The 26,808-nt window shown below is 35.1% G+C and overlaps 1 protein-coding gene across 2 annotated transcripts in view; it reads left to right on the top strand.

Moving 5' to 3' along the window:
* The window catches only part of BLTP1 (bridge-like lipid transfer protein family member 1), a 210,715-nt gene that overhangs the window by 57,687 nt on the left and 126,220 nt on the right, over positions 1–26,808 (top strand). For both annotated transcript variants that reach the window (XM_033419363.2, XM_033419364.2), the window contains exons 15-22: positions 305–422; positions 6,225–6,380; positions 6,656–6,753; positions 9,265–9,443; positions 9,609–9,715; positions 10,728–10,933; positions 22,155–22,382; positions 23,179–23,316. In XM_033419363.2, the coding sequence (XP_033275254.1) occupies positions 305–422; positions 6,225–6,380; positions 6,656–6,753; positions 9,265–9,443; positions 9,609–9,715; positions 10,728–10,933; positions 22,155–22,382; positions 23,179–23,316 (1,230 nt within the window). The remainder of the gene's footprint in view (positions 1–304; positions 423–6,224; positions 6,381–6,655; positions 6,754–9,264; positions 9,444–9,608; positions 9,716–10,727; positions 10,934–22,154; positions 22,383–23,178; positions 23,317–26,808) is intronic.

Raw genomic sequence — 26,808 nt, forward strand, 5'->3', positions numbered from 1 at the left:
TAGGTTTAAAGAAGAGTTAATGAAGTTGGCTGTTACTGTGTTTAGCTACAGTATCAAAACTGTAGCCTGATTTGTTCTTAAAGTTTTTTGGCCACATCATGGCTTAGTATTTTAAGGAGCTGGATGTAACCATGGATACTGACCTTTAGCCACAGCAATATTAAAACCTCTAAGGGACATTCTATTTGGCTCAGTAGGAAAATAAGTTTTAATTACTCACCAGTTTGTGTGAGTTCATTTCTAATGCTGTCACACAATGTCATATTTTAACCTCTGACATTTTTACTTAACATTTGATTTGCAGTTTCACATCAATGCCAGCTACCCCCGAATATGGAACATGCCACAGACATGGCAGTGTGAATTAGAGGTTTATAAAGCCACCTACCACTTCATCTTTGCACAGAAGAATTTCTTCACAGGTAATTTTCTAATAAGTATAAATACAATGAGATCTGAGATTTATCATAGTGAACTTGTTTATAGTCAATAAGTTTTGCTTTTAGATTCAACATAGGGACTTGATGACACAATTCATACTTTCTTTTACACTTCTTTTGGGGCCAAGTTTATCAAAGGAAAAACTTAAATATACATGTTCTATGCTGTCTTCTAACCCAAACAAGGAAAATATGAACCCAAAATTGAGCTTAGGAGGAAGTGCAAGAACTCATTTTTGTGTCAGTCTAGTGGGGGATAAGTTGGGGAAGATGAATCAGTTTCTTTCTCTTCCTGAATTAGGCATCATTGTGGCTCTACTATTTTGTTTTAGTTAGTAATCCACAGACAGTATATTCAAATAGTCAAATACGTTATTTTTGTATTTGGAGTCCCTACTTAACTCCTTTCTGTTGGCATGTATAATTGAGTTGATGCTGTCATTAGGTGGAAAAAATTCTTTTATTTCTTGCAGCATATTATGATAGCTACTCATTATTTTATGATTATGGGAACATGTGGTCTTAGTCTCTGAATGACATAAATATTGCTACATAAAAATAAGCATTTTTTGAGCCTTTCTGTAAGAAGTTTAGCCAGAGTTGGTCTGCTTTTCTAGGATCAGTGGCTACCCCAGAACTCCTAATATTTGCTTGACTGATTGCTGCATTTATCTGTTCGTCCATCCACCCACCGATCATTTACAAGCATTCTGTGCTGAGTACTAATATTTGTGGGTATAGCAGTCATTAAGATATTCATAGGTTTCCCTGTCCTGACATTACTTACTAGCAATATGATGTTGGCCAAATTTCCTAATTGTTTAAGCTTCAGTTTCCTTATCTGTGAAATAGGGATAACAATTTCTAACCTAATTTTGCTACTGCTAGAGTTTTGACCTTTTATAATAATGCCATTACTATAATATGTTCAATCATTAGTCTTCTATATTTGTTTTTTGCTTTGATCAGGAGCCTTATCATGGGGATTAGATAGAATGATTCTGTATTTTTGCAGTTGTATAATTCTTCTCCAAGGCTCAAGTCAAGGTCCCAGTAGTAGAAACTTTGACAGAGTCCCTGGCAAGTTAAATTTTTGTCAGTGAAGCTGAATATTGAATAAGTACTACTTACTTCAGATTTATGAAAAAAATAATAGCTAAAACTTACAGTGTGTATTAGTGTCTGTCTCTGTTCTAAGCAGTTTCACATATTAAATCATTAAATCCTCATAATAATTCTCTGAGGTCAATTTTATTATCATTATCCTTATTTTACAGATGAGGGCAGTGAGTTACAGAGTGGTTAAGCAATTTGTCCAGGGTTACGCGACTAAGTCAAGCTAGGATTCCAACCCAAATAGTCTGGTTCAAGAATCTGTTTTTATATAGATAGCTTCTTTGCATATTCCTTTCCTTCTCACTTAAGATTTTATCATTTCTAACTTTGCTAATCTTTTAAAATAGATTCCAGTTTCTTTCTTTCTTTATAGACTTTTAAAATTATAAATTATTTAATTTATTTAAACTTAAAGAAAAAACCCAGTGTTTTCAAGCATTCAATACTTCACATTGTTTTTCCTCCAGAATTTCACAATCTCAGACTTTAGCAGTGCCAAGAATACTTGGAGTAGAAGTATAAATTTCTCAAAATTTAAACTTTATTTTGTAGTAGTGCTTACATTTAGATTGAATATTGTATTAGTTAAACAAGTACACATTTCCTAAATTACAATTGTGATTTTTCTTAAATTATTTTCTTTCTCTAATCTTTATGCTTATACCTATTTAACTTCTTTTTTAGTTATTTTTTTCTAAAATTTATTTGGAGAAATTTAAAAAATATAGAAAGGTACAAAACTTAAGTTCTCATCTCCCAGATTTAACAGCTATAACATTTAGATATATTACTTCTGAAATCTTTCTAGAGTCCTTCAAAAACGTATTTATTCTTTAAAAAAGATACTATCAGAGAGTGATATTAATTTATCCTTGGAGAGAACATACTTGGTCATAGTGTTTGAATTGCTTTTCTCTTTTCTCAGTTTTACATTTCTCTGTTGACAGATTTTTGCAGAAAACAAATTATCTATTTTGTGTGAGGGAATACCTAATATGCCTTAAGAGCCATTCTCATGCCAGTTATTAGTGGGATAAAATTGTTCTTAAGAGATTTCAATGTGGGACAGAGATCTCTTCATGATAAATACAATATAGAGCCTCAGGAATGAAAGATGTAAAACAAAGGCAAAAGTGAAGTCTTTACAGGCAATAATGAAATTGACTTAGGTTTACTCTGATAATGGAAGAAGAAAATATAATGGTATTGCAAAGCCCCAGTACCAGGTGATGGACATTTTGTAGGGTGTTGGCCTATCAACTTAATTATAAAGTGAGTTGTAGATGAGTTTTTTCCCAGACTAATATTTAGATTACCAACTTCACAACTTTTAAAATTTTATTATCTAAATGATTAAGACCGTCATCAAGAAAGTGCTTCCAAATAAATAAATTTATTTGGTAAGACCATCTGGTAATAAGAGCAACTTTTGGTTTAAAGAGAAATACATACCGGAAGTGGTTTTTGAGGTTCCTAGTAAAGATATTTTGTTACCATAATTTTTAATATTTGTCAGTAAAGATATTGTATAAGCTGGTAGGGAAACTATATTGCAGAATACACTGACGTTTAGATAAGATATTAAAAAAACTAATAAGACATTAAAATAAGAAATTGGCTAAAAACTATAAAATTATGTTGGTTTCCTTAGATGATTAGTAGATTATTTGAATTTGTGTTTATTTTACTAGCAATTATAGCTCAGTCTTTTAGGTAGTAGTATGAAGTAGATAAATGCAACCAGTATAAGTTGAGAGTCACTTGTTAATAATGATTCAAAACAAATATAAGCCATGATCTCAATGCAGAGAGAACTTATAGGGATAGCGCTTATGGGAATTTATTTATCAGTCTCAAGTATATTGGCATGTGTAGTACTAGACTTAGACAAATAAAACAATACATAACAGTATATATATATATATATATATACACACACACACACACACACACACACACACACACACATTGAGTGCAAGCATGAATTTCAAAGCTAACAAATGCATGTAAGACGTGGATACAGAGGAACTCAATATGATCTGAAGATAATTAGAGAAAGTAAGGAAGGACATTAAGATCGGAAGTGGTCTTTGTAAATGAACTCAGTAATATTAACTAAAATTTGCATAGTATGTTTTCATAAAACATTCCAAAGCATGTTCATTGGTATCATCTTCACAACAACTCTGAAAAGGGATAGCTGTTATTGTTATCCTTGAGTTAACAATGAGGAAATTGAAGAAACATTCAATGACTTGGGCAGACTCATGAAGCTAGTAAGTGGAAGAGACATTTAAGAACAATTTTTTGACTGTAGTAGACTCTGTACTGTCTCTGTAGTGTCATGCTGTTGTTAAAGATGGTTAGAGTTTTTCTGCAACAAAGAGGTTACCAAAGAGTGTGTTCATTTTAGAAGGGATGAATAGTTTGAGTAAAAGTGCAGAGCCAAAAATGTTTATGAGGAAGAAAAGTGTGAAAATCAGCTTGATGAATGGTGAATTTGTATTGTGTAGTTGGCTAATCCCAGAGATGACTTTTGGGCATCTCTTAAGTGCTGAATGCTGTGTTAAAGAATAAAGTTAGATAGTAGGGATGCAGTCAGGTTAGTTAGGTAGGGCAGTATGTAGAAGTAAAATTTTAGAAGTAGGCATAGATACTATAAGGTATGATGAGCTACTGTGATTGCTTGTTAAATGAAATAAAAATATATTTAAAGTAAAATCGTTAAGTGGAAATTTCTGTTCTCTAGTCTTAGAACAGGTTAATAGCCATATATGCCTTTTATCGTTGATATAGTAAAACTGCATCTTACTAAGATTAATTTAAATTGTTATTAAAATTTGATATCAAATGTATTATTTTGCTATTTTATCAAGAGAGGAATCTAATATATGTGCACAAGTTTCTGTACATTGCAGCTAAATTTTAAATGAGTTCATATGATATTTGACTTCTGATTTCATTACTGAATCTAATATTTTTCAGTTTAAAGATATCCTTTAAAATTCAAAGGAAACTACTTTAAATATTTAATTATTTTTGCCTATTATTTTCCTTAGAATATCTTTAATACTAAGTGCTACTGTTTGTGGAGTGCTTATCTTGTGGCAGTTTCTGTGCTAAAAGTTCACATATATCATCTAAATTCTCACAATAAGTCTGTGAAGTTGTCCCCATTTTGTAAAAGAGAAAACCGATAACATTTCAGTCATTTGTTCAAGATCATATAACTAGTAAAATGATAAAGCCACAATTTAAACCCAGGACTGTCTGGTTGTCAGAGTTTGTGCTATAACAATGGTACTTGTAGTTGTTTCCCTCTCTCAAATACACAAAGTTCTGATTTTATAGCACTGTGTTATGTACTGTGAGTATACAAAGATGAGCTTGACACCTTTTAGGAGGAGACCATTTATTGAAGGACATCATTGCTGGGAGTATACAATCCATGCAATAATGTGAATGCCAGAGGAAAAGTAGAGGAAAGCACTGTGATAGAACAGGGCTAACATCTTTATGTAAAGACTTTTTGCCTATTGAGGTTAAAAAAAAACAATTAAGGTATGAAAGGATAAGCAGACTAAGAACTATGAACTATGAGTAGACTATGAACACAATTTTAAAAAACAACACTTAAACCAACAAATCAGCAATACAGTAAATCAGCAGTCAACAAAGATGACTGACTATAATTCTAAGGCCAAGTCTTGTTTTGTTCACATTGTATTCCCACAGTCTAAAACAGAGTCTGGGACACAGTAGACATTCTGTAGGTATTTGTTTTGTGAATAAAACAACACGAGTAATGTTCAACCCTACTTGTAATTAAGAAATTCAATTAAAGTGAGAGAGCATTTTTCAATTACCAATTATCAAGCCGCATCACCCCGACTCCCGCCTCGCCCCCGCAAAAAAAATAGAGAAAGGGAGAGAGGTAGAAAGAAATATAATGCAGGAGCAGGTACAGTGAAATGGATAGTTGACCATACATTTCTAATAGGAGCATAAATGGATTTACTACTCTTGGAAAGCAGTTTTGTGATTTATAATAGCCTTAAAAAAATTCATAAACTTTGACCTAGCAAATCCATATTTTAAATCTATCCTGAATATGTAAAATATCTTGCATGAAAATATACATGATAACATTATATATAACAGAAATTTTAAGAAAGTCTAAATATCCAAGTACAGTAAATGGTTAAGTAAATCTTTGCAAATCTTTTTAATGAACAAAATTTTTGTTAATGTGTACGAAATAACATGGCAAAATTTTGAGTTAAATGAAAAAAAGTAATATAGCTTGTATATCTAGGGTGGTGTAAAAATCTACATAGAAAAAAGAACTGGGATGAGATATATCCACAATGTTATGTATTTTGGTAACAGAATATCAGGTAATTTTTTTTTCCTCTTATCTTCTGAAGTTTCTTTAAAAACATAATAGGTATATGAAATGCATAAAAGTTTTCTTATTTGGAACTGTGATTAGTAAGTAAGCATTTTTACTGTCAGATCATTTAGCTACATCTTAATCAGCTTTTAATATCTTTGTATAAAAGTTCTTTTTAGATAATAGTAGGAAACTTTTTGGTGTTAGAATATTTTTATTTTGTTTTCTGAATTTCTATTAATTTTACATTCTGTCTCCTACCTAAATAATTTTAGATTTAATTCAAGACTGGTCAAGCGATAGTGCTCCAGACATTTTTTCATTTGTTCCATATACATGGAATTTTAAAATCATGTTTCATCAATTTGAAATGATTTGGGCAGCTAATCAGCACAATTGGATTGACTGTTCCACTAAACAACAGGAAAATGGTAAGTACTTTTTAAAAATTAGGTTAGTATTCTGTTCATTAAGACAAATACCAAAAAAGAAAACTGGTATTGATTTTTGTAGTTTTAATAGATACTAGAATTGATCTTTTTTTCCATTGTCTTATAAGACTCTCAGAGAACTATTTCAGAATTTGTATTACACTAAGCATATTAAATTTAATTTTGTTTAGGTGTGTATTTAAGGCAGTTTTTGTTTAAAATTTTTTTGAAATTAAAAGTAAATTTCTTTTTCTTTTCTTTTTTTTTTTTTGCAGTGTACCTGGCAGCTTGTGGGGAAACACTAAACATTGATTTCTCTTTGCCGTTTACGGACTTTGTTCCAGCTACATGTAATACCAAGTTCTCTTTAAGAGTACGTATAATTGGATGTATTGTTTATTCCACAAGGTTTATTAGTAAGTTTGATTTCCCAGCACTTACCTTTACTCTCTCCTGCCCATCCTGTTGCCACCCTGAAGTATTCTGGTTTTCCACCATTGTTCACTAACTTCAGTGGTACAGAATTGCCTGTTCCTTTTTTGTAGTTAACTGTAATATTATGCCTTTCCCCTAAGTTCCCCAAGTTCCCCTAAGAAGTTGGGCAGTAACTTAAAAATATATGTGTACCCCAGTATTCATAGCAACATTATTTACGATAGCCAAGATATGGAAGTGACCTCAGTGCCCATTGACAGATGAATGGATAAAGAAGATGTGATATATATACTCACTGGAGTATTACTCAGCCATAAAAAAGAATGAGACCTTGCCATTTATGACGTGGGTGACCTGGAGGGGTATTATGCTTAGTGAAATAAGTCAAACAGAGAAAGACAAATACTGTATGTTTTCACTTATATTTGGAATCTAAAAAACAAAACAAATGAACAGATAAAACAGAAATGGGCTTCCAGATACAGAAAATAAACTAGTGGTAACCAGAGGGGGGAGGGGAAGGAGGAGGAGTAAAGTAGGTGAAGGAGATTAAGAGATATAAACTACCAGTTATAAAATAAGTCATGGGGATATAATGTACTGGGAATATAGTCAATATTTTATAATAACTTTGTATTGATATAGCATATAATGCATAAAAACACTGAATTGTGTTATATGACTGAAATGAATACAATATTGTAAATCAACTATACTTCTATTAAAAAAAAAAGCTGGGCAAAAAAATAAAATAATTCCTTGAGTCGATTATTTTGTTAGAGCTCATTTCTGACCTCTGTGACTAATCTGTATGTTCTCTTAAGAACTTATTCTAGCTCTAATATTAGTCTGTGAACTGGATTTTACATTTCTCTGTACAGTTGACAAACAATGTGGAGGTTAGGGACGCTGACCCTCCCTGCCATCATAAATTCGTGTGCAACTTAGAGTCAGTTCTCCTTATATCCTCCATATCCTTGGTTCCTCTGTATCTGAGGTTCAGCATCTGCAGATTCAACCAACCACAGATTGTGTAGGACTGTAATATTTGCTGTTGAAAAAACATCCATGTGTAAGTGGCCTGTGCAGTTCAAACCTGTGTTGTTCAAGGGTCAGCTGTATTTCATTCCTAATTTTAATCGTGAATTCAATGAATAAACCCCGTGATCCAAAAGCCAGCTCTTAGGAGTTCAGAATTCATGGTACACCTAACTTTAAGTTATATAACATTAGTAGTTGTAGTATTGATGGAGGTTATGAAGGTAAAAAATACCAACAATAATAAGAGCAGCCAGCAAGTATTAACATCTTCTTTGTGCCAGACACTTCTCCAAGTGCTTTATGTGTAGTAACTCATTTATTCATTCTCAGAACAACCCTCTTGAAGTAGTTGTTGTTATTATCTGCATTTACAGAATAGGAAACTGAGGAGGCAAGTTTATGTAACTTGTCATATAGCTAGTGAGTGGCCAAGTTAGAATTCGAGCCCAGGCAGTATAGTTTAGGGCTCCACTCTTTTAACCACCCCACTGTGCTGCCTGTTAAGAAACCAAGCATCAAAATGAGCAAAGATTCAGGGACCTATAAGGAAAAAAAGTGAAACTCAGTGAAGATCCTTTGATATAATTCTTAAAAGGCAGTTGAGGAACCAAGACTTACTAGAATCAAAATAGACAATCATATTTTTAAAAATACAGAACATATTCCACCTAAGCTTATATTAGCTGATTTTTAATTTTTTTTACTGAGTTACATGCAAAATATCCAAGGAAATCCATGAAAGATAATTTTCTTACTGTTTTCTAGAAACTGTGCTGTTTATTTCCCTGATTTTTTTTTTTTTACTTTCTTTGAGATTTTATTTTTATTATTATCTTTTTTAAAGAAGGTTAATTAATAATTAATTTGTTATTTTTGGCAGTGTTGGGTCTTCGTTGTTGTGCGTGGGCTTTCTCTAGTTGCGGAGAGCAGAGGCTACTCTTTGTTGTGGTGCACGGGCTTCTTATTGCGGTGGCTTCTCTTATTGTGGAACACGGGCCCTAGATGTGCGGGCTTCAGTAGTTGTGGCACTCAGCCTCCATAGTTGTGGCTCGCAGGCCCTAGAGCACAGGCTCAGTAGTTGTGGCACACAGGCTTAGTTGCTCCATGGCATGTGGGATCTTCCTGGACCAGGGCTTGAACCCATGTCCCCTGAATTGGCAGGCGGATTCTTAACCACTGCGCCACTAGGGAAGTCCCTTTCTTGACTTTCTAAGCAGAATTTAGTTTCAGTCAATGTAAGATCTTATTCCAGTTACTTACCTGATTATTCAATGTAAAACCTGCCATTTCAAATTTATGTTTATTTTCTGTTTAATTGATTATTATAGATAAGCTTGCCTGTAAATAGTAACCTAACAAATTTATGTACCTATTTTGTTACTTTGGGTTATTATAAATTATTTTTTAGGGAGAAGATGTTGATCTTCATTTGTTTCTACCAGATTGCCACCCTAGTAAATATTCATTATTTATGCTGGTAAAGAATTGCCACCCAAATAAAATGACTCATGATACTGGTATTCCTGCTGAATGTCAAAGTGGCCAGAAAACAGTGAAACCAAAATGGCGGAACATTACTCAAGAAAAGTAAGTACTTAATATTAGTGATCTAAGTATTTTGTGTTTATGTGGAGAAATTACTCTTCTAATTCTTTAAAAGAATGACAATAAAACTTGATTATCTGTAACTGGTGTCTGTATACAGTCAAAGGAATAAGTACCAGACTAGAAACTTTATTTTTATCTTCAAAGGGCTGGTTGGGTTGAATGCTGGACTGTCCCAAGTGTCATGCTTACAATTGATTACACATGGCATCCAATTTATCCACAAAAAGCAGATGAACAGCTAAAACAGTCATGTAAGTGTTTTTATATAATTTGTACGTTGAAATATCTAGTGTTATAATTGATAAACATCAAAGATACAAGGAGAAATTAAAAATATTTGGAAATGCATCTATTGGCAATTTTATACATTTAAAATCTTTTAAGGATTTTGGTATAATTACAGCTAACTTTCATTGAGCATTTACTATATATCAAGTACTATATCAAATACTATATATATCAAATACTAGGCCAAGCTGTTTCCTGGTTTACTTTATCTCATTTAACTCTTCAAGCAACTGTGTGAGATAGATGTTATAATTATTATTGTCATTGTAGAGTTGAGGAAATATGCTCGGAGAAAGTAAGTAATTTTCTCAAGGTCTGCTGAGCTAGAAGAAGCAGAGCTGGAGTATGAAGTTAGGTATATGTAAATCTATATATTTAAAGCGCTTGATTTTGTGAAATGTTAGTTTCTTTAATGCATTTTGACAACTGTCATATCATTTATAGTTTACCTGAGACTTAAGTGCTGCTTTATTTGGATCCAAAGTGGAATTAGAGTCAAGTGATATTTTCTGTGTATTTTTCCAGTGAGTTAAGTTTTTAAGAATAGTTTTTGTAACTTTCTCATATGTATATGTTGATAATGTCACACTGCATTTGAATAGCTGTTTATGTGAAAGTAACTTTATAGTTTAATGCCTAAGTATAGTTAAAGCCTAATTGTGACCCAGATTTACAGTATATTGACAGAACTTGATGAGAATGTTGCCTTTGTTAATGGGAACTTTTCATCGATTTTTTTAAGTTTGATTTATGTATTTTTATACATATTTCAATGAAGTCCATACTTTATTGCATTCTTAACTAGTAATCTTTCAGGTTTGTTTTCATTATATACTACAGATATTTTAGCAGCATTAGTTGCTTTCATATTTGCAAAATAGAATTTCTTAGTGACTAGTTCTTTGAAGAACTTTTAAGAGGTGCTTTCCTCCCTCACCCCTCAAACATTATTCTTTTTTCCTCAATTTATTCCAGTGTCAGAAATGGAAGAAACAATGCTATCTGTATTAAGGCCATCCCAGAAAACAGACAGAGTTGTTTCTTCTCCCTCTACTTCTTCACGTCCACCTATTGATCCCTCAGAACTTCCACCTGATAAACTTCATGTAGAAATGGAACTTTCTCCAGATTCTCAGATTACTCTCTATGGACCTCTATTAAATGCCTTTCTATGTATAAAGGTAAGATTTAAAAGAACCTCCTTTTTTTTTTTTTTTTTTTTTTGCGGTATGCGGGCCTCTCTCTGTTGTGGCCTCTCCTGTGCAGAGCACAGGCTCCGAACGTGCAGGCTCAGCGGCCATGGCTCACGGGCCCAGCCGCTCCGCGGCATGTGGGATCTTCCCGGACCGGGGCACGAACCCGTGTCCCCTGCATCGGCAGGCGGACTCTCAACCACTGCGCCACCAGGGAAGCCCTAATATCAGTTTGAATACTACTAGAGAAGTATTCACTCTGGTTTTGCATTACCACATGTACATTGAACCTCAATTTTTTTAACTAAAAAAATTACATAGTAATACATAAACAAAAAAAAGAGGACTATAACAAAGAACACAGAGAAAGAAAGACATACCTTTATTTTAGACTTCTTTATAAATTCTGTTCCATATATGTTACCCATGTTGATAGTTTATTGTTTTGATGCAGACTATGCATTACAGACTTTACAACAACTTTTTAGTAGTGTCAAAAGTTTGTTGTGCTAAATATTTGTATTTATATTCATCAAGTTAATTCAGAACTTGTATGAAGTGTCTACTGAAACAAATTAAAAATTTTTAAGTTTTGACATATTTTATAAAATAACTTCTAACCCAATGAACTCTCTGCTTCCTTTTATTAGGAATGTATGTCACATGTAACTCTCTAAGTTGTTTTTTTGTTTTTTTGTTTGTTTATTTTTGGCTTAGTGTCATGCTGACATGGAGAAGTAATCCTGTCTTAAATGTCTCTTACTTTTTTTCATTAGTTTTAATGTATAACTTATGTTCTACTTAGTATCAGTGTTAGAACTTTAAAACTTTCTGGAAGTTAGGTTTGACACATGTATTATGTATGTATGTATATATAAAAGAAAACAGAGAATACAAAAACTCATGTAACTGAGATTATATTTTTCTTAGTTATTGAAATTAAACATCAAGAAATTCTAAAGGATACATCACTAGAAAAAAAAAATTGCCCTGTATTTATTTGACTGTAAAACTGACTTCCACAAAATCCCCAATAGAAACTAGCCCTGGCATTATTATTACAAAGAATGCTAAGAAGAGTATTTAGTGAATGTGCATTGTAATTTATGAGGACATTTTATGGAAATGAGAGGTCTTCTGAAGATGTAGACTACATAGCAACTCTAAGTGTCAGGCCAAAGTCCTTTCAGTAATATTAAAATTTCATGTTATTTCTTACGTTGCAGACATAAGATTGGATAACAGTACCCCTTATATTACTTTTATGAATTGACTTCTGTTAGTCTTATTACATTTATTCTTTTTTTTTTGATTTTTGTACATTTTATATATATGCTCTATTTTTTTTTTACATCTTTATTGGAGTATAATTGCTTTACAATGGTGTGTTAGTTTCTCCTTTATAACAAAGTGAATCAGTTATACATATACATATGTTCCCATATCTCTTCCCTCTGGCATCTCCCTCCCTCCCACCCTCCCTATCACACCCCTCTAGGTGTTCACAAAGCACCGAGCTAATCTCCCTGTGCTATGCGGCTGCTTCCCACTAGCTATCTATTTTAATTTTGGTAGTGTATATATGTCCATGCCACTCTCTCACTTTGTCACAGCTTGCCCTTCCTGCTCCCCATATCCTAAAGTCCATTCTCTAGTAGGTCTGTGTCTTTATTCCTGTCTTACCCCTAGGTTCTTCATGACATTTTTTTTCCCTTAGATTCCATATATATGTGTTAGCATACAGTATTTGTCTTTCTCTTTCTGACTTACTTCACTCTATGTGACAGACTCTAGGTCCATCCACCTCACTACAAATAACTCAATTTCGTTTCTTTATATGGCTGAGTAATATTCCATTGTATATATGTGCCACATCTTCTTTATCCATTCATCCGATGATGGACACTTAGGTTGTTTCCATCTCCTGGCTATTGTAAATAGAGCTGCAATGAACATTTTGGTACATGACTCTATTTGAATTATGGTTTTCTCAGGGTATATGCCCAGTAGTGGGATTGCTGGGTCATATGGTAGTTCTATTTGTAGTTTTTTAGGGAACCTCCATACTGTTCTCCATAGTGGCTTTACCAGTTCACATTCCCACCAGCAGTGCAAGAGGGTTCCCTTTTCTCCACACCCTCTCCAGCATTTATTGTTTGTAGATTTTTTGATGATGGCCATTCTGACTGGTGTGAGATGATATCTCATTGTAGTTTTGATTTGCATTTCTATAATGATTAATGATGTTGAGCATTCTTTCATGTGTTTGTTGGCAATCTGTATGTCTTCTTTGGAGAAATGTCTGTTTAGCTCTTCTGCCCATTTTTGGATTGGGTTTTTTTTTTTTTATTATTGAGCTGCATGAGCTGCTTGTAAATTTTGGAGATTAATCCTTTGTCAGTTGCTTCATTTGCAAATATTTTCTCCCATTCTGAGGGTTGTCTTTTGGTCTTGTTTATGGTTTCCTTTGCTGTGCAAAAGCTTTGAAGCGTCATTAGATCCCATTTGTTTATTTTTGTTTTTATTTCCATTTCTCTAGGAGGTGGGTCAAAAAGGATCTTGCTGTGATTTATGTCATAGAGTGTTCTGCCTATGTTTTCCTCTAAGAGTTTGATAGTTTCTGGCCTTACATTTAGGTCTTTAATCCATTTTGAGTTTATTTTTGTGTATGGTATTAGGGAGTGTTATAATCTCATACTTTTATATGTACCTGTCCAGTTTTCTCAGCACCACTTATTGAAGAGGCTGTCCTTTCTGCACTGTACATTCCTGCCTCCTTTATCAAAGAGAAGGTGACCATAGGTGCATGGGTTTATCTCTGCGCTTTCTATCCTGTTCCATTGAGCTATATTCCTCTTTTTGTGGAAGTACCATACTGTCTTGATTACTGTAGCTTTGTAGTATAGTCTCAAGGCAGGGAGCCTGATTCCTCCAGCTCTGTTTTTCATTCTCAAGATGGCTTTGGCTATTCAGGGTCTTTTGTGTTTCCATACAAATTGTGAAATTTTTTGTTCTAGTTCTGTGAAAAATGCCATTGGTAGTTTGATAGGGATTGCATTGAATCTGTAGATTGCTTTGGATAGTAGAGTCATTTTCACATTGTTGATTCTTCCAATCCAAGAACATGGTAAATCTCTCCATCTATTTGTATCATCTTTAATTTTTTTCATCAGTGTCTTATAATTTTCTGCATACAGGTCTTTTGTCTCTTTAGGTAGGTTTATTCCTGGATATTTTATTCTTTTTGTTGGAATCGTAAATGGGAGTGTTTTCTTAATTTCATTTTCAGATTTTTCATCATTAGTGTATAGGAATGCAAGAGATTTCTGTGCATTAATTTTGTATCCTGCTACTTTCCCAAATTCATTAACTAGCGCTAGTAGTTTTCTGGTAGCATCTTTAGGAGTCTCTCTATATAGTATCATGTCACCTGAAAAGCAGTGGCAGCTTTACTTCTTCTTTTCCGATTTGGATTCCTTTTATTTCCTTTTCTTCTCTGATTGCTGTGGCTAAAACTTCCAAAACTATGTTGAATAAGAGTGGTGAGAGTGGGCAACCTTGTCTTCTTCCTGATCTTAGTGGAAATGATTTCAGTATTTCACCATTGAGGACGATGTTGGCTGTGGGTTTGTCATATATGGCCTTTATTATGTTGAGGAAAGTTCCCTCTATGCCTACTTTCTGGAGGGTTTTTATCATGAATGGGTGTTGAATTTTGTCAAAAGCTTACTCTGCATCTATTGAGATGATCATATGGTTTTTCTCCTTCAATTTGTAATATGGTGTATCACGTTGATTGATTTGCGTATATGGAAGAATCCTTGCATTCCTGGAATAAACCCCACTTGATCATGATGTATGATCCTTTTAATGTGCTGTTGGATTCTGTTTGCTAGTATTTTGTTGAAGATTTTTGCATCTATGTTCATCAGTGATATTGGCCTGTAGTTTTCTTTCTTTGTGACATCTTTGTCTGGTTTTGGTATCAGGGTGATGGTGGCCTCGTAGAATGAGTTTGGGAGTGTTCCTCCCTTTCTATATTTTGGAAGAGTTTGAGAAGGATAGGTGTTATCTCTTCTCTAAATGTTTGATAGAATTCACCTGTGAAGCCATCTGGTCCTGGGCTTTTGTTTGTTGGAAGTTTTTTAATCACAGTTTCAATTTAAGTGCTTGTGATTGGTCTGTTCATATTTTCTATTTCTTCCTGATTCAGTCTTGGCAGGTTGTGCATTTCTAAGAATTCGTCCATTTCTTCCAGGTTGTCCATTTTATTGGCATAGAGTTGCTTGTAGTAATCTCTCATGATCGTTTGTATTTCTGCAGTGTCAGTTGTTACTTCTCCTTTTTCATTTCTAATTCTATTGATTTGAGTCTTCTCCCTTTTTTTCTTGATGAGTCTGGCTAATGGTTTATCTATTTTGTTTATCTTTTCAAAGAACCAGCTTTTAATTTTATTGATCTTTGCTATCGTTTCCTTCATTTCTTTTTCATTTATTTCTGATCTGATCTTTACGATTTCTTTCCTTCTGCTAACTTTGGGGTTTTTTTGTTCTTCTTTCTCTAATTGCTTTAGGTGCAAGGTTAGGTTGTTTATTGGAGATGTTTCCTGTTTCTTAAGGTAGGATTGTATTGCTATAAACTTCCCTCTTAGAACTGCTTTTGCTGCATCCCATAGGTTTTGGGTCATCTGTCTCCTTTGTCATTTGTTTCTAGGTTTTTTTTTTTATTTCCTTTTTGATTGTTTCAGTGATTACTTCGTTATTAAGTAGTGTATTGTTTAGCCTCCATGTGTTTGTACTTTTTACAGATCTTTTCCTGTAATTGATATCTAGTCTCATAGCGTTGTGGTCGGAAAAGATACTTGATACGATTTCAATTTTCTTAAATTTACCAAGGCTTCATTTGTGACCCAAGATATGATCTTCCTGGAGAATGTTCCATGAGCCCTTGAGAAAAATGTGTATTCTGTTGTTTTTGGATGGAATGTCCTATAAATATCAATTAAGTCCATCTTGTTTAATGTATCATTTAAAGCTTGTGTTTCCTTATTTATTTTCATTTTGGATGATCTGTCCATTGGTGAAAGTGGGGTGTTAAAATCCCCTACTAAAAATGTGTGACTGTCAATTTCCCCTTTTATGGCTGTTAGTATTTGCCTTTTGTATTGAGGTGCTCCTCTGTTGGGTGCATAAATATTTACAATTGTTATATCTTCTTCTTGGATCGATCCCTTGATCATTATGTAGTGTCCTTCTTTGTCTCTTGTAATAGTCTTTATTTTAAAGTCATTTTGTCTGATTTGAGAATTGCTACTCCCGCTTTCTTTTGATTTCCATTTGCATGGAATATCTTTTTCCATCCCCTCACTTTCAGTCTGTATGTGTCCCTAGGTCTGAAGTGGGTCTCTTGTAGACAGCATATATATGGGTCTTGTTTTTGTATCCATTCAGCCAGTCTGTGTCTTTTGGTGGGAGCATTTAATCCATTTACATTTAAGGTAATTATCGATATGTATGTTCCTATTCCCATTTTCTTAATTATTTTGCATTTGTTATTGTAGGTCTTTTCCTTCTCTTGTGTTTCTTGCCTAGAGAAGTTCCTTTAACATTTGTTGTAAAGCTGGTTTGGTGGTGCTGAACTCTCTCAGCTTTTGCTTGTTTGTAAAGGTTTTAATTTCTGCATGAAATCTGAATGAGATCCTTGCTGGGTAGAGTAATGTTGGTTGTAGGTTTTTCTCCTTCATCACTTTAAATATGTCCTGGCAGTCCCTTCTGGCTTGCAGAGTTTCTGCTGAAAGATCAGCTGTTAACCTTATGGGGATTCCCTTGTGTGTTATTTTTCCCTTGCTGCTTTTAATATGTTTTCTTTGTATTTAATTTTTGACAGTTTGATTTAATGTGTCTTGGTATCTTTCTCCTTGGATTTATCCTGTATGGGACTCTCTGTGCTTCCTGGACTTGATTAACTATTTCCTTTCCCATATTAGGGAAGTTTTCAACTATGATCTCTTCAAATATTATCTCAGTCCCTTTCTTTTTCTCTTCTTCTTCTGGGGCCCATATAACTCGAATGTTGGTGCATTTAATGTTGTCCCAGAGGTCTCTGAGACCGTCCTCAGTTCTTCTCATTCTTTTTTCTTTATTCTGCTCTGCAGTAGTTATTTCCACTATTTTATCTTCCAGGTCACTTATCCGTTCTTCTGCCTCAGTTATTCTGCTATTGATCCCATGTAGAGTAGTTTTAATTTCATTTATTGTGTTGTTCATCGTTGCTTGTTTCATCTTTAGTTCTTCTAGGACCTTGTTAAATGTTTCTTGCATTTTCTCTATTTTATTTGCAAGATTTTGGATCATCTTTACTGTCATTATTCTGAATTCTTTTTCAAGTAGATTGCCTATTTTCTCTTCATTTGTTAGGTGTGGTGGGTTTTTATCTTGCTCCTTCATCTGCTGTGTGTTTTTCTGTCTTCTCATTTTGCTTATCTTACTGTGTTTGGGGTCTCCTTTTTGCAGCATGCAGGTTCGTAGTTCTGGTTGTTTTTGGTGTCTGTCCCCAGTGGCTAAGGTTGGTTCAGTGGGTTGTGTAGGCTTCCTGGTGGAGGGGACTAGTGCCTGTGTTCTGGTGGATGAGGCTGGGTCTTGTCTTTCTGGTGGGCAGGTCCACGTCTGGTGGTGTGTTTGGGGGTGTCTGTGGCCTTATTATGATTTTAGGCAGCCTCTCTGCTAATGGGTGGGGTTGTGTTCCTGTCTTGCTAGTTGTTTGGCATAGGGTGTCCAGCACTGTAGCTTGCTGGTCGTTGAGTGAAGCTGGGTCTTGGTGTTGAGATGGAGATCTTTGGGAGATTTTCACCGTTTGATATTACGTGGAGCTGGGAGGTCTCTTGTGGACATGTGTCCCAAGTTGGCTCTCCCACCTCAGAGGCACAGCACTGACTCCTGGCTGCAGCACCAAGAGCCTTTCATTCACACGGCTCAGAATAAAAGGGAGAAAAAGTAGAAAGAAAGAGGACAAAATAAAATAAAATAAAGCAAGATAAAATAAAAGTTATTAAAATAAAATATAATTATTAAGAAAAAAATTTTTAAGTAAAAATAAAAACAAACAAAAAAAACAGATGGACAGAACCCTAGGACAAATGGTGAAAGCAAAGCTATACAGACAAAATCTCACACAGAAGCATACACATACACACTCACAAAAGAGGAAAAGGGGAAAAAGTAATATATCTTGCTCCCAAAGTCCACCTCCTCAATTTGGGATGATTCATTGGCTATTCAGGTATTCCAGAGATGCAGGGTACATCAAGTTGATTGGGTAGATTTAATCCGCTGCTTCTGAGGTTGCTGGGAGAGATTTCCCTTTCTGTTCTTTGTTCTCACAGCTCCGGGGTCTCCGCTTTGGATTTGGCCCCACTTCTACGTGTAGGTTGCCGGAGGCCGTCTGTTCATTGCTCAGACAGGACCAGGTTAAAGGAGCCGCTGATTCGGGAGCTCTGGGTCGCTCAGGCTGCGGGGAGGGAGGGGCACGGAGTGCGGGGCGAGCCTGCGGCGTCAGAGGCCGGCGTAAAGTTGCACCAGCCTGAGGGTGCCGTGCGTTCTCCTGGGGAAGTTGTCCCTGGATCACGGGACCCTGGCAGTGGTGGGCCGCACAGGCTGCCGGGACGGGGGTGTGGATGGTGACCTGTGCTCGCACACAGGCTTCTTGGTGGCGGGAGCAGCAGCCTTAGCGTCTCATGCCCATCTCTGGGGTCTGCGCTGTTAGCCGCAGCTCGCGCCCGTCTCTGGAGCTCCTTTAAGCAGCGCTCTTAATCCCCTCTCCTAGAGCACCAGGAAACAAAGAGGAAAGAAAAAGTCTCTTGCCTCTTCGGCAGGTCCAGACTTTTTCCCGGATTCTTCCCGGCTAGCCATGGCGCACTAGCCCCCTTCAGGCTGTGTTCACGCCGCCAACCCCAGTCCTCTCCCTGGGGTCTGACCTTTGAAGCCCGAACCTCAGCTCCCAGACCCCACCCGCCCCCGTGGGTGAGCAGACAAGCCTCTCGGGCTGGTGAGGGCTGGTCGGCCCTGATCCTCTGTGCGGGAATCTCTCCGCTTTGCCCTCCGCACCCCTGTGGCTGCGCTCTCCTCTGAGGCTCCGAAGCTTCCCCCCTCCGCCACCCGCGGTCTCCGCCCGCGAAGGGGCTTCCTAGTGTGTGGAAACCCTTCCTCCTTCACAGCTCCCTCCCACTGGTGCAGGTCCCGTCCCTATTCTTTTGTCTCTGTTTATTCTTTTTTCTTTTGCCCTACCCAGGTACGTGGGGAGTTTCTTGCCCTTTGGGAAGTCTGAGGTCTTCTGGCAGTGTTCAGTGGGTGTTCTGTAGGAGTTGTTCCACGTGTAGATGTATTTCTGATGTATCTGTGGGGAGGAAGGTGATCTCCACATCTTACTCTTCTCCCATCTTCCTGCATTTATTCTTAATGGAAGAAAGAAATCTGAATCTAAATAGTGGTAGCATATCAGTGGTGGCAAATAGTAACCATGGATTAAGGGTATATATGACATATATGTTTTTCTTATTAAAAAATAGTTTTAATGGGGAATATAGCCATTATTTTGTAATAACTGTAAATGGATTATAACCTTTAAAAATTATGTAAAAAATAAAAAATATTAAAAAATAGTTTTATTGGTCTTGAAGAGAAGCCTGGCTATCAGGTTTTGATTTTAAAAAACAATATTGGAAACAGAGTATTTGTAGGGGTTTTTTTTCGTTCATTTCTGATTTTATTAGCTGTCTTCTAACTATTGTTGATAATACCTGTTTTTTCCTTTTTCTTTTTTTATTTTGAGGAATGAGTATGATTGGATAAGTATTAATTTTTAGCTCGGGAAAAAAATGACAGTCTCCTGTTACTTAAACTAGGTTACTTGATACTCATGTAATAAAATATTTCTGGGAAATTAAAATTACAGAGGACTCGTAAGTAAACTGAAAATGTAATTTATCATTCTTAACGTCATACATGCTAAAAACTTGACAAAAGAATACATTTTCCCAATTTTGTAAGCCAATGGTTTTTTCTAGGGTTGTTTAAAATGGAAATAGGATTTTTATTTGTATTTGTAAATATTTGTATACATTCACTAATGTTAAAATATCATAAAAGTTTGCCATAATATATTACTACTTGCCAGATACTTCAATCAAACTTTTGGTAATTTTTTAGTGAATCCTTAAGAAATTAACTCTTACAGATGGAACTCACATATTAAAAATCCTCACAAAACTTAAATCAGACACCAACATTAAACATTTAACATTAGGCTAGCTTTTAAAGAGTTATGATTTAAAAAGTACATTTTGTTGATAATACTCAACAGGTACAAATGTGTTAATGCATAAAAGACTCCTAGTGTTTTATAACTCTTTAAAAACAGTCATTGACACATTTAATAAAACTTAGCAGATGTCTTTTATTATGTTGGAGATTCAGTAATCCCTAAAGAATCTGATATGAGTTATTTCTATTTCAGATAATTAAGCAGAGATTGGTTTAGTAGCAAATTGAACATTATGCCCAAGAGAATCTTTTTCCTTTAATTGTAGGAATCTACAGGAACCTTTTTTTTTTTTAGGGTTAAAAATTGTAAGAGACTACAAGGGAATCTTTTAAAAATAAGAAATTATTAAGCTAGTGTTTTTAAAAATTAGCTAAAATAAGAATAACATTTCTAATGATTTGTTGGTAACTCTTAGTATGTTGAAAGCTAATAAACATCAATAGAATACATTGACTCCTTAGATAAGTTGTGTGGAGGGGAGGTAAGGCAGAGATGATTAGGTCTGGAGGCCATTTGCAGGTAAAAATCACCAAAGGAACTTCCATTTTCTACTTGTCTCTGGACTCCATGGCCACTATAAACCTGATGAACCCATCTCCAGGACTGGGACAGCATGTATGTTTTGAAAAGGCTTCTCAGATGATCTGAGGGAGAACTACTGCTCCAAATAACTCTAGGTTTTTAATGTTGATTGAAATCAATTAGATATTTATTTTGAGTTTTACAAATTTAATGTTGGAATTCAGGATAAAAACCAATATTTATTTACCTTTCTATTTGTGTTTGAATTTGTCCGTGCTTCGGAGTTATATAAGCACAATTAAATCAAGCAGGTTCTAAGTAGGACCTGTATTATTTAGAGGCAGATGACAGTAGAGAATAGAGGAAAAAGCCCCAGTTCTGCAAGTCAGTATATTTGGGATTTTAATATTTGCCCTGCCAGTAATTAACTGAATGACCTTAAGCCCTTCAATATCCTTTCCTGTGAAAGGATATTAATTGGCTGTATATCCAGAACCCTAGCCAGAAAATAAATATGTCAATAACCAAAATGCAGAATTTACCAAAATACTACCTTGGTTTTAATATTGAGCAAATGTAGTCAACAGTGTTAATTGGAATATTTTAACAAGTTTTTGATTACTACTGACAGATCAAATAGGCTAAATTTAAATTTGGAATTAATAGGAAGAAAAAAGAATCTCAATTAAAAAAGAAATTTAAATTCTGATGCAAAAGAAACCAGATATTTGTTGAAACACTTCTGAAATTCGAATACTTAAGAAACCAGGATGAACTGTGTGAAAGGAAGTTTTGGTAACTATTTATAATGTTTTTGTCACAAGTTACCAAAATGGGGCATTCTTATTAAAGCTGTTAAAACATTCCTGATAAATATTCCAACTGTAATATATAAATTATAGATTTAGCTAATTGGATTTTTCCAAATTGATTTTTAGTGAATTGATCTGCTTCCCTCAAAGGATATCTCTGGATTACCTCAGAACTCTGAGAAGCACAGATTGAAAACAACTGAACCTTTCAAATCTTCATAGGTTTCTTTTAGGATCTAAATTGCAAGTTTTTGCTATAATTAGAGGTGGTGTTATCATGAAGCTTTACTACAAACTTCTGTAACTTTTTGTGGGTTTTTTTTTTTTTGCTACGGAATAGTTATTTGCTAAGCAACCAAGTAAGTGGCTGCTTAAATATATGTAGTTAAGTATTAAGTGGGTGCCTTAAATATATGTATCTTATTTTCATTTAAAGGAAATAGACTGATGCTTTAAAAGAGGTTAAAGAATTGCTTAGTTTACAGATTTCAGGCTCCAAGGTGAAAAGTTATTGTTACGTATCTCTTTTGATGGCAATTTATTCTTAATATTTGTAGGAAAACTACTTTGGGGAAGATGACATGTATATGGATTTTGAAGAGGTTATTTCAAGTCCTGTTCTGTCACTGTCAACATCATCCAGCTCTGGGTGGACTGCTGTTGGAATGGAAAATGACAAAAAAGAAAATGAAAGTTCAGCCAAGTCAATTCATCCGCTTACCTTGCGTCCTTGGGATATTACTGTACTTGTTAATTTGCACAAAGTTCACGGGCGTCTTCCTGTTGTAAGTGTTTACGTGTCAAAATAGTCTGGAGTTTATTATGAAATCCACTCAGCATAGGAAACTGTGTGTGTGTGTGCACACACTTACATAAAAAATTCACATTCAAAAACACTTCTGAATTTATCTTTTTATCTTTATAAAGCTAGTTTATTATTTTCTTCATAGTATAATTACCCGATCACTGATAATTTTCCGTTCTGTTTTTCTTCTTTCACTTTAGTTCCTTCTTTGCTGTTCTATATAAGTTTAGAACATTTTGCCATGCTGTTGAGTTGCTAGGTTTATAGTTAGCCTGATGGATGTCCTAGGACTTCATATTTTTTTAGCCTTTATCTCTAACTCCAGACCAGTCTGGGATGTTAGACCTATTACAAAATCAAGATTCAGACTTGAGCCTGGAGGTTGAGTTGTGTCAGAGGTTTGGATTCAGCACAGTATCCTGGTTTACTCTAAAGGATGACCCTGGGCCCTCTTGGGGCTGACTTGAAATCAGATTATTTTGTCCAAAGAACCCATGGCCATTGGAGCCAGGCCAGATAGGGAGGGTGTGGCCCTAGAGCATTGTGCTGCATACTGGGTCCATGTCATGTTCCTAGGGTTGCACGGGAAAGGAATCACCTCTGGTGCTTAGTGAACCTAATGTCTTTTTCTGGGGACAGAATACTTTTTTTTGTCAGTAAGCACTGTTTCTCCTTGTAAATTATCAGTCTTTTAATTGTATAAATGTAATTTTTATTTTCCTATACTTCCTTGGTCTTTATCTGTATCTTGATTATGGTGTTTTGCTTGACTTTAGCATGGAACTACTGATGGCCCTGAGTGTCCTACAGCTTTTTTGGAAAGACTATGTTTTGAAATGAAAAAAGGATTTAGGGAGACCATGCTGCAACTTGTCCTGTCACCCCTGAATGTGTTTGTCAGTGATAACTATCAGGTAATGTGAAACTGAGTTATGGTAAAGACTTAGAGATTTATTATTACTATTTTTGGGGTCAAAACAATGTGTTAACTTCAGAGCATGGAATATATAGCTCTTAAAATTAGGGACCTTTAATTTAACTGTACTAAGCAGTTTTGTATTGTGTGTATATATGAGAATTGTTTCAAGAATCTGACTTCTTCTTTTTTTTCCTCTGCTTATTTCCTTATTTATATGATCCCAAACAATTATATTTAATATCTATTGTTTTTAGAAATGGAAAGAAATACTTTCTAACTTTCTCATATGTTTATGGAAGGGAAAAACTAATTGTATACAATGTTGGTAGATAGTGTTGAAAATCACAACCTAAGTATTAATATTAACCAGTACCATAAATCTTGAAAACATGCGTACCTACATGGCCAATGATTTATTCTTTTCATCTAATGTACCTACCAGATACTTTGTTAATTCCTTCAAGATATTCCTGAGGCTCTTTTGGAAGTGAACTGGTGACATTCATCAAATGGGAATATTTTACATTCCTGGGTAGATTATTACTTTATTATTATTCTTTTTTAATGCCAATGGCTTCTCTTGGCATCTACCACTACTTTAAGGCTCTTTCCTACTTTTAGTCAAGTTGTATGTTTTAGAACTATGATGTTTTTTAGTACAAAGCAAAGTAAAATTATAAACAGGAGGAAGAATCTGACAGTGCATCATCAATGAATGATAACTCACTATGGAGTCTATGTAGTAACTGATCATCTTATTTAAAAGAGCATACCCCTTTTCACTCTTTTGCCATAACTGACTATATTCTTCTATTGTAGTAGCTAAAACGTAACACTTAATGTATGATAGTTTTTGCCACAGAATATTTCTTTTTTAAAAACTTTTATTTCAAACGAATTATAGATTTATAGGAGGTTACAAAGGTAGTACAGAGAGTTTCTGTGTTTCCTCCATGTTGATCTTTTACATAATTATGGTATAGTATCAAAACCAGGAGATTGACATTGGCACAATATGTGTGCATCGTTCTGTGTCATCTTATCACGTGTAGATTTGTGTAACTGCCACCAAAATCAAGATACAGAACTATTCTATCATCACAAAGATCTCACTTGTGTTAACACTTTTAACTTGTCACATGAAACCTTAAAAATAACTCTTGTCCTCTCTCTAATTAGTGGGTCATTAGAATTGGTTGTTTTTTTATTTTGGGAGGCAAGTGTATGGAGAGGGAGCCCATCTCCTTTTTTCAGTCTGTTGAGGAAATTAGTAAAGATAAAAGGGAAATATCTTCTTATGACTGAGTTCTGAGAATCTTAGGTGAGCATCTCTGGTTGCTTATGAGTACCTGGTGATACTTCAACTTCTATTTTAATCACTGCATTCTCAAAAGACTTCAGTAGATATAAAAAATGTTTTATTGAGTTTATTATGAAAATTCATATTAACCCTAATTATAGTATTACTGGCAAACTTGTACAGAGACTGAAATGTAAAGTGTGATTTATTTGGTGATAAGAAAAGGAATTCAGGGAATGGAGATATCAAGGCAGTAGTAGAAGTATTAGTGATGTTTTGTTTCCTGGATGGTTAACACTTCATAATTCACCCCGAAGACAAGCATAGTCTATACATATTTTCTTGGAATTTGCTTATCTACTTAATTTGCTTACATTTTGTAGTGCTAGCATTCCTAAGAAATATTTTCTTCTTTTGTCTTTATACTATCTAATACTCTTTCATGGTGGGAAGCTTCACACTGTGACTGCCCTCAAGACTCAGTTCTGGGTCACTCACCTGTAGCTGCTTATTTCTGGTAGCATTAGTCTTAGTGCAGAACTTCAAGGTTAAGGATCTAATGTGATGGGTCTATTATTGTGTCTGACTTATGAAGCCACACACTTTTTACTTGATCATCTTTTGATGTATATTAGTTTTCTAGGGCTGCCAATGCAAGGTACCCCACACTGGGTGGCTTAGAACAACAGAAACTTATTCTTTCACAGTTTTGGAGCCTGGAAGTCTGAAATTGGTGTGTTTGGCAGGGCCATGCTCTCTTTCAAGGCCGTAGGAGAGGATCCTTCCTTGTCTTTTCCTAGCTTTTGGTGATCGCTAACAATCCTTGGCATTCCTTGTTTTGTAGTTGTATCACTCAAATCTCTGCCTCTGTCTTCACGTGGCATTCTCTCCATGAGTCTGTGTGTCTAAGTTTTCCCCTTACAAGGACACTGTTCCTTGGATTAGGGCCCACTGTAATCCAGTGTAATTTTAACTTGATTACATTCGTCAAGACCCTATTTCCAAATAAGATCACATTCACAGGTACCTGAGCTTAGGAATTGAACGTGTCTTCATAGGGGACACAATTCAACCCACTAAACGATGCAAGCCGTAATAAAATTTAGAATATAATCTTTATTGGTGACTAGGTAGGCTTTACCTTTAGGACAAGCCAAGATCCACATGTTTGTTTTTGTTTTTTTGGCAGTGGGTGGTGAGAGAGAGGATAGAATCCAGGATGATGCCTGGTTTTTGCCTTGGGCAATTAACTTAGCCAGTGGGAGATAAAGAATATGGGAGGAGGAACTGGTTTATAGGGGAAGATGATGCGTTTCTGGGCATGTTGGGTTTGAAGTACCAAGAAATCAACCTTCATTTTCTAGTATTTTCCAAAGAGTGGACTTCATTGTCTTTGAGAAATAGACATTGTCTTTGAGATAAACTCACCTAAGTGTCTGTGTAGGTACAGTGGCATTCAAAAGTCATAAATAGCTGACTTTCTGATGGTACTCTAATATACTAACAGCAGATGCATATGTGGGCCCTGAACATTCTTGGAAAATACATTTGGATGGTCCCTGTGATAACCTATGTGGCTAAAAATAATAAAAATAGACAAGCTGGGTGGTAGTGACGGATAAAGGCATCATGCCCTCAATACCCGCTGTCTCGTCTGCATGAACCCCTCCCCCCCAACTTTAAGGCCAAATGCACTTTATTTTCTTTTGCCTTTTGACCCCTTTCACCCATTTCCCCCACCCCCTACTCTCACCTCTGGCAACCACCAATCTGTTTTCTGTATTCTATGAGCTTTTTTTAGATTCCACATGTAAGAGGGATCATGTGGTACTTGTCTTTCTCTGTCTTACTTATTTCACTTAGCATATTGCCCTCGAGGTCCATTTATGTTCTTGCAAATGGCAAGATTTCCTTCTTTTTTTATGACTGATATTCCACTGTATGTGTGTGTGTGTGTGTGTGTGTGTGTGTGTGTGTATATACACACATATATATGTGTATATATATATTCACCATAATTTCTTTATGACTAATATTCCACTGTATATGTGTGTGTGTATATATATACACACACATATATATTCACTATAATTTATGACTGATATTCCACTGTATGTGTGTGTATATATATATATGCACATATATATATATGTGTATATATATTCACCATAATTTCTTTATGACTGA

The sequence above is a fragment of the Orcinus orca genome, chromosome 4 (assembly GCF_937001465.1).
Source record: "Orcinus orca chromosome 4, mOrcOrc1.1, whole genome shotgun sequence".
In the NCBI taxonomy this organism is placed as follows: domain Eukaryota; kingdom Metazoa; phylum Chordata; class Mammalia; order Artiodactyla; family Delphinidae; genus Orcinus; species Orcinus orca.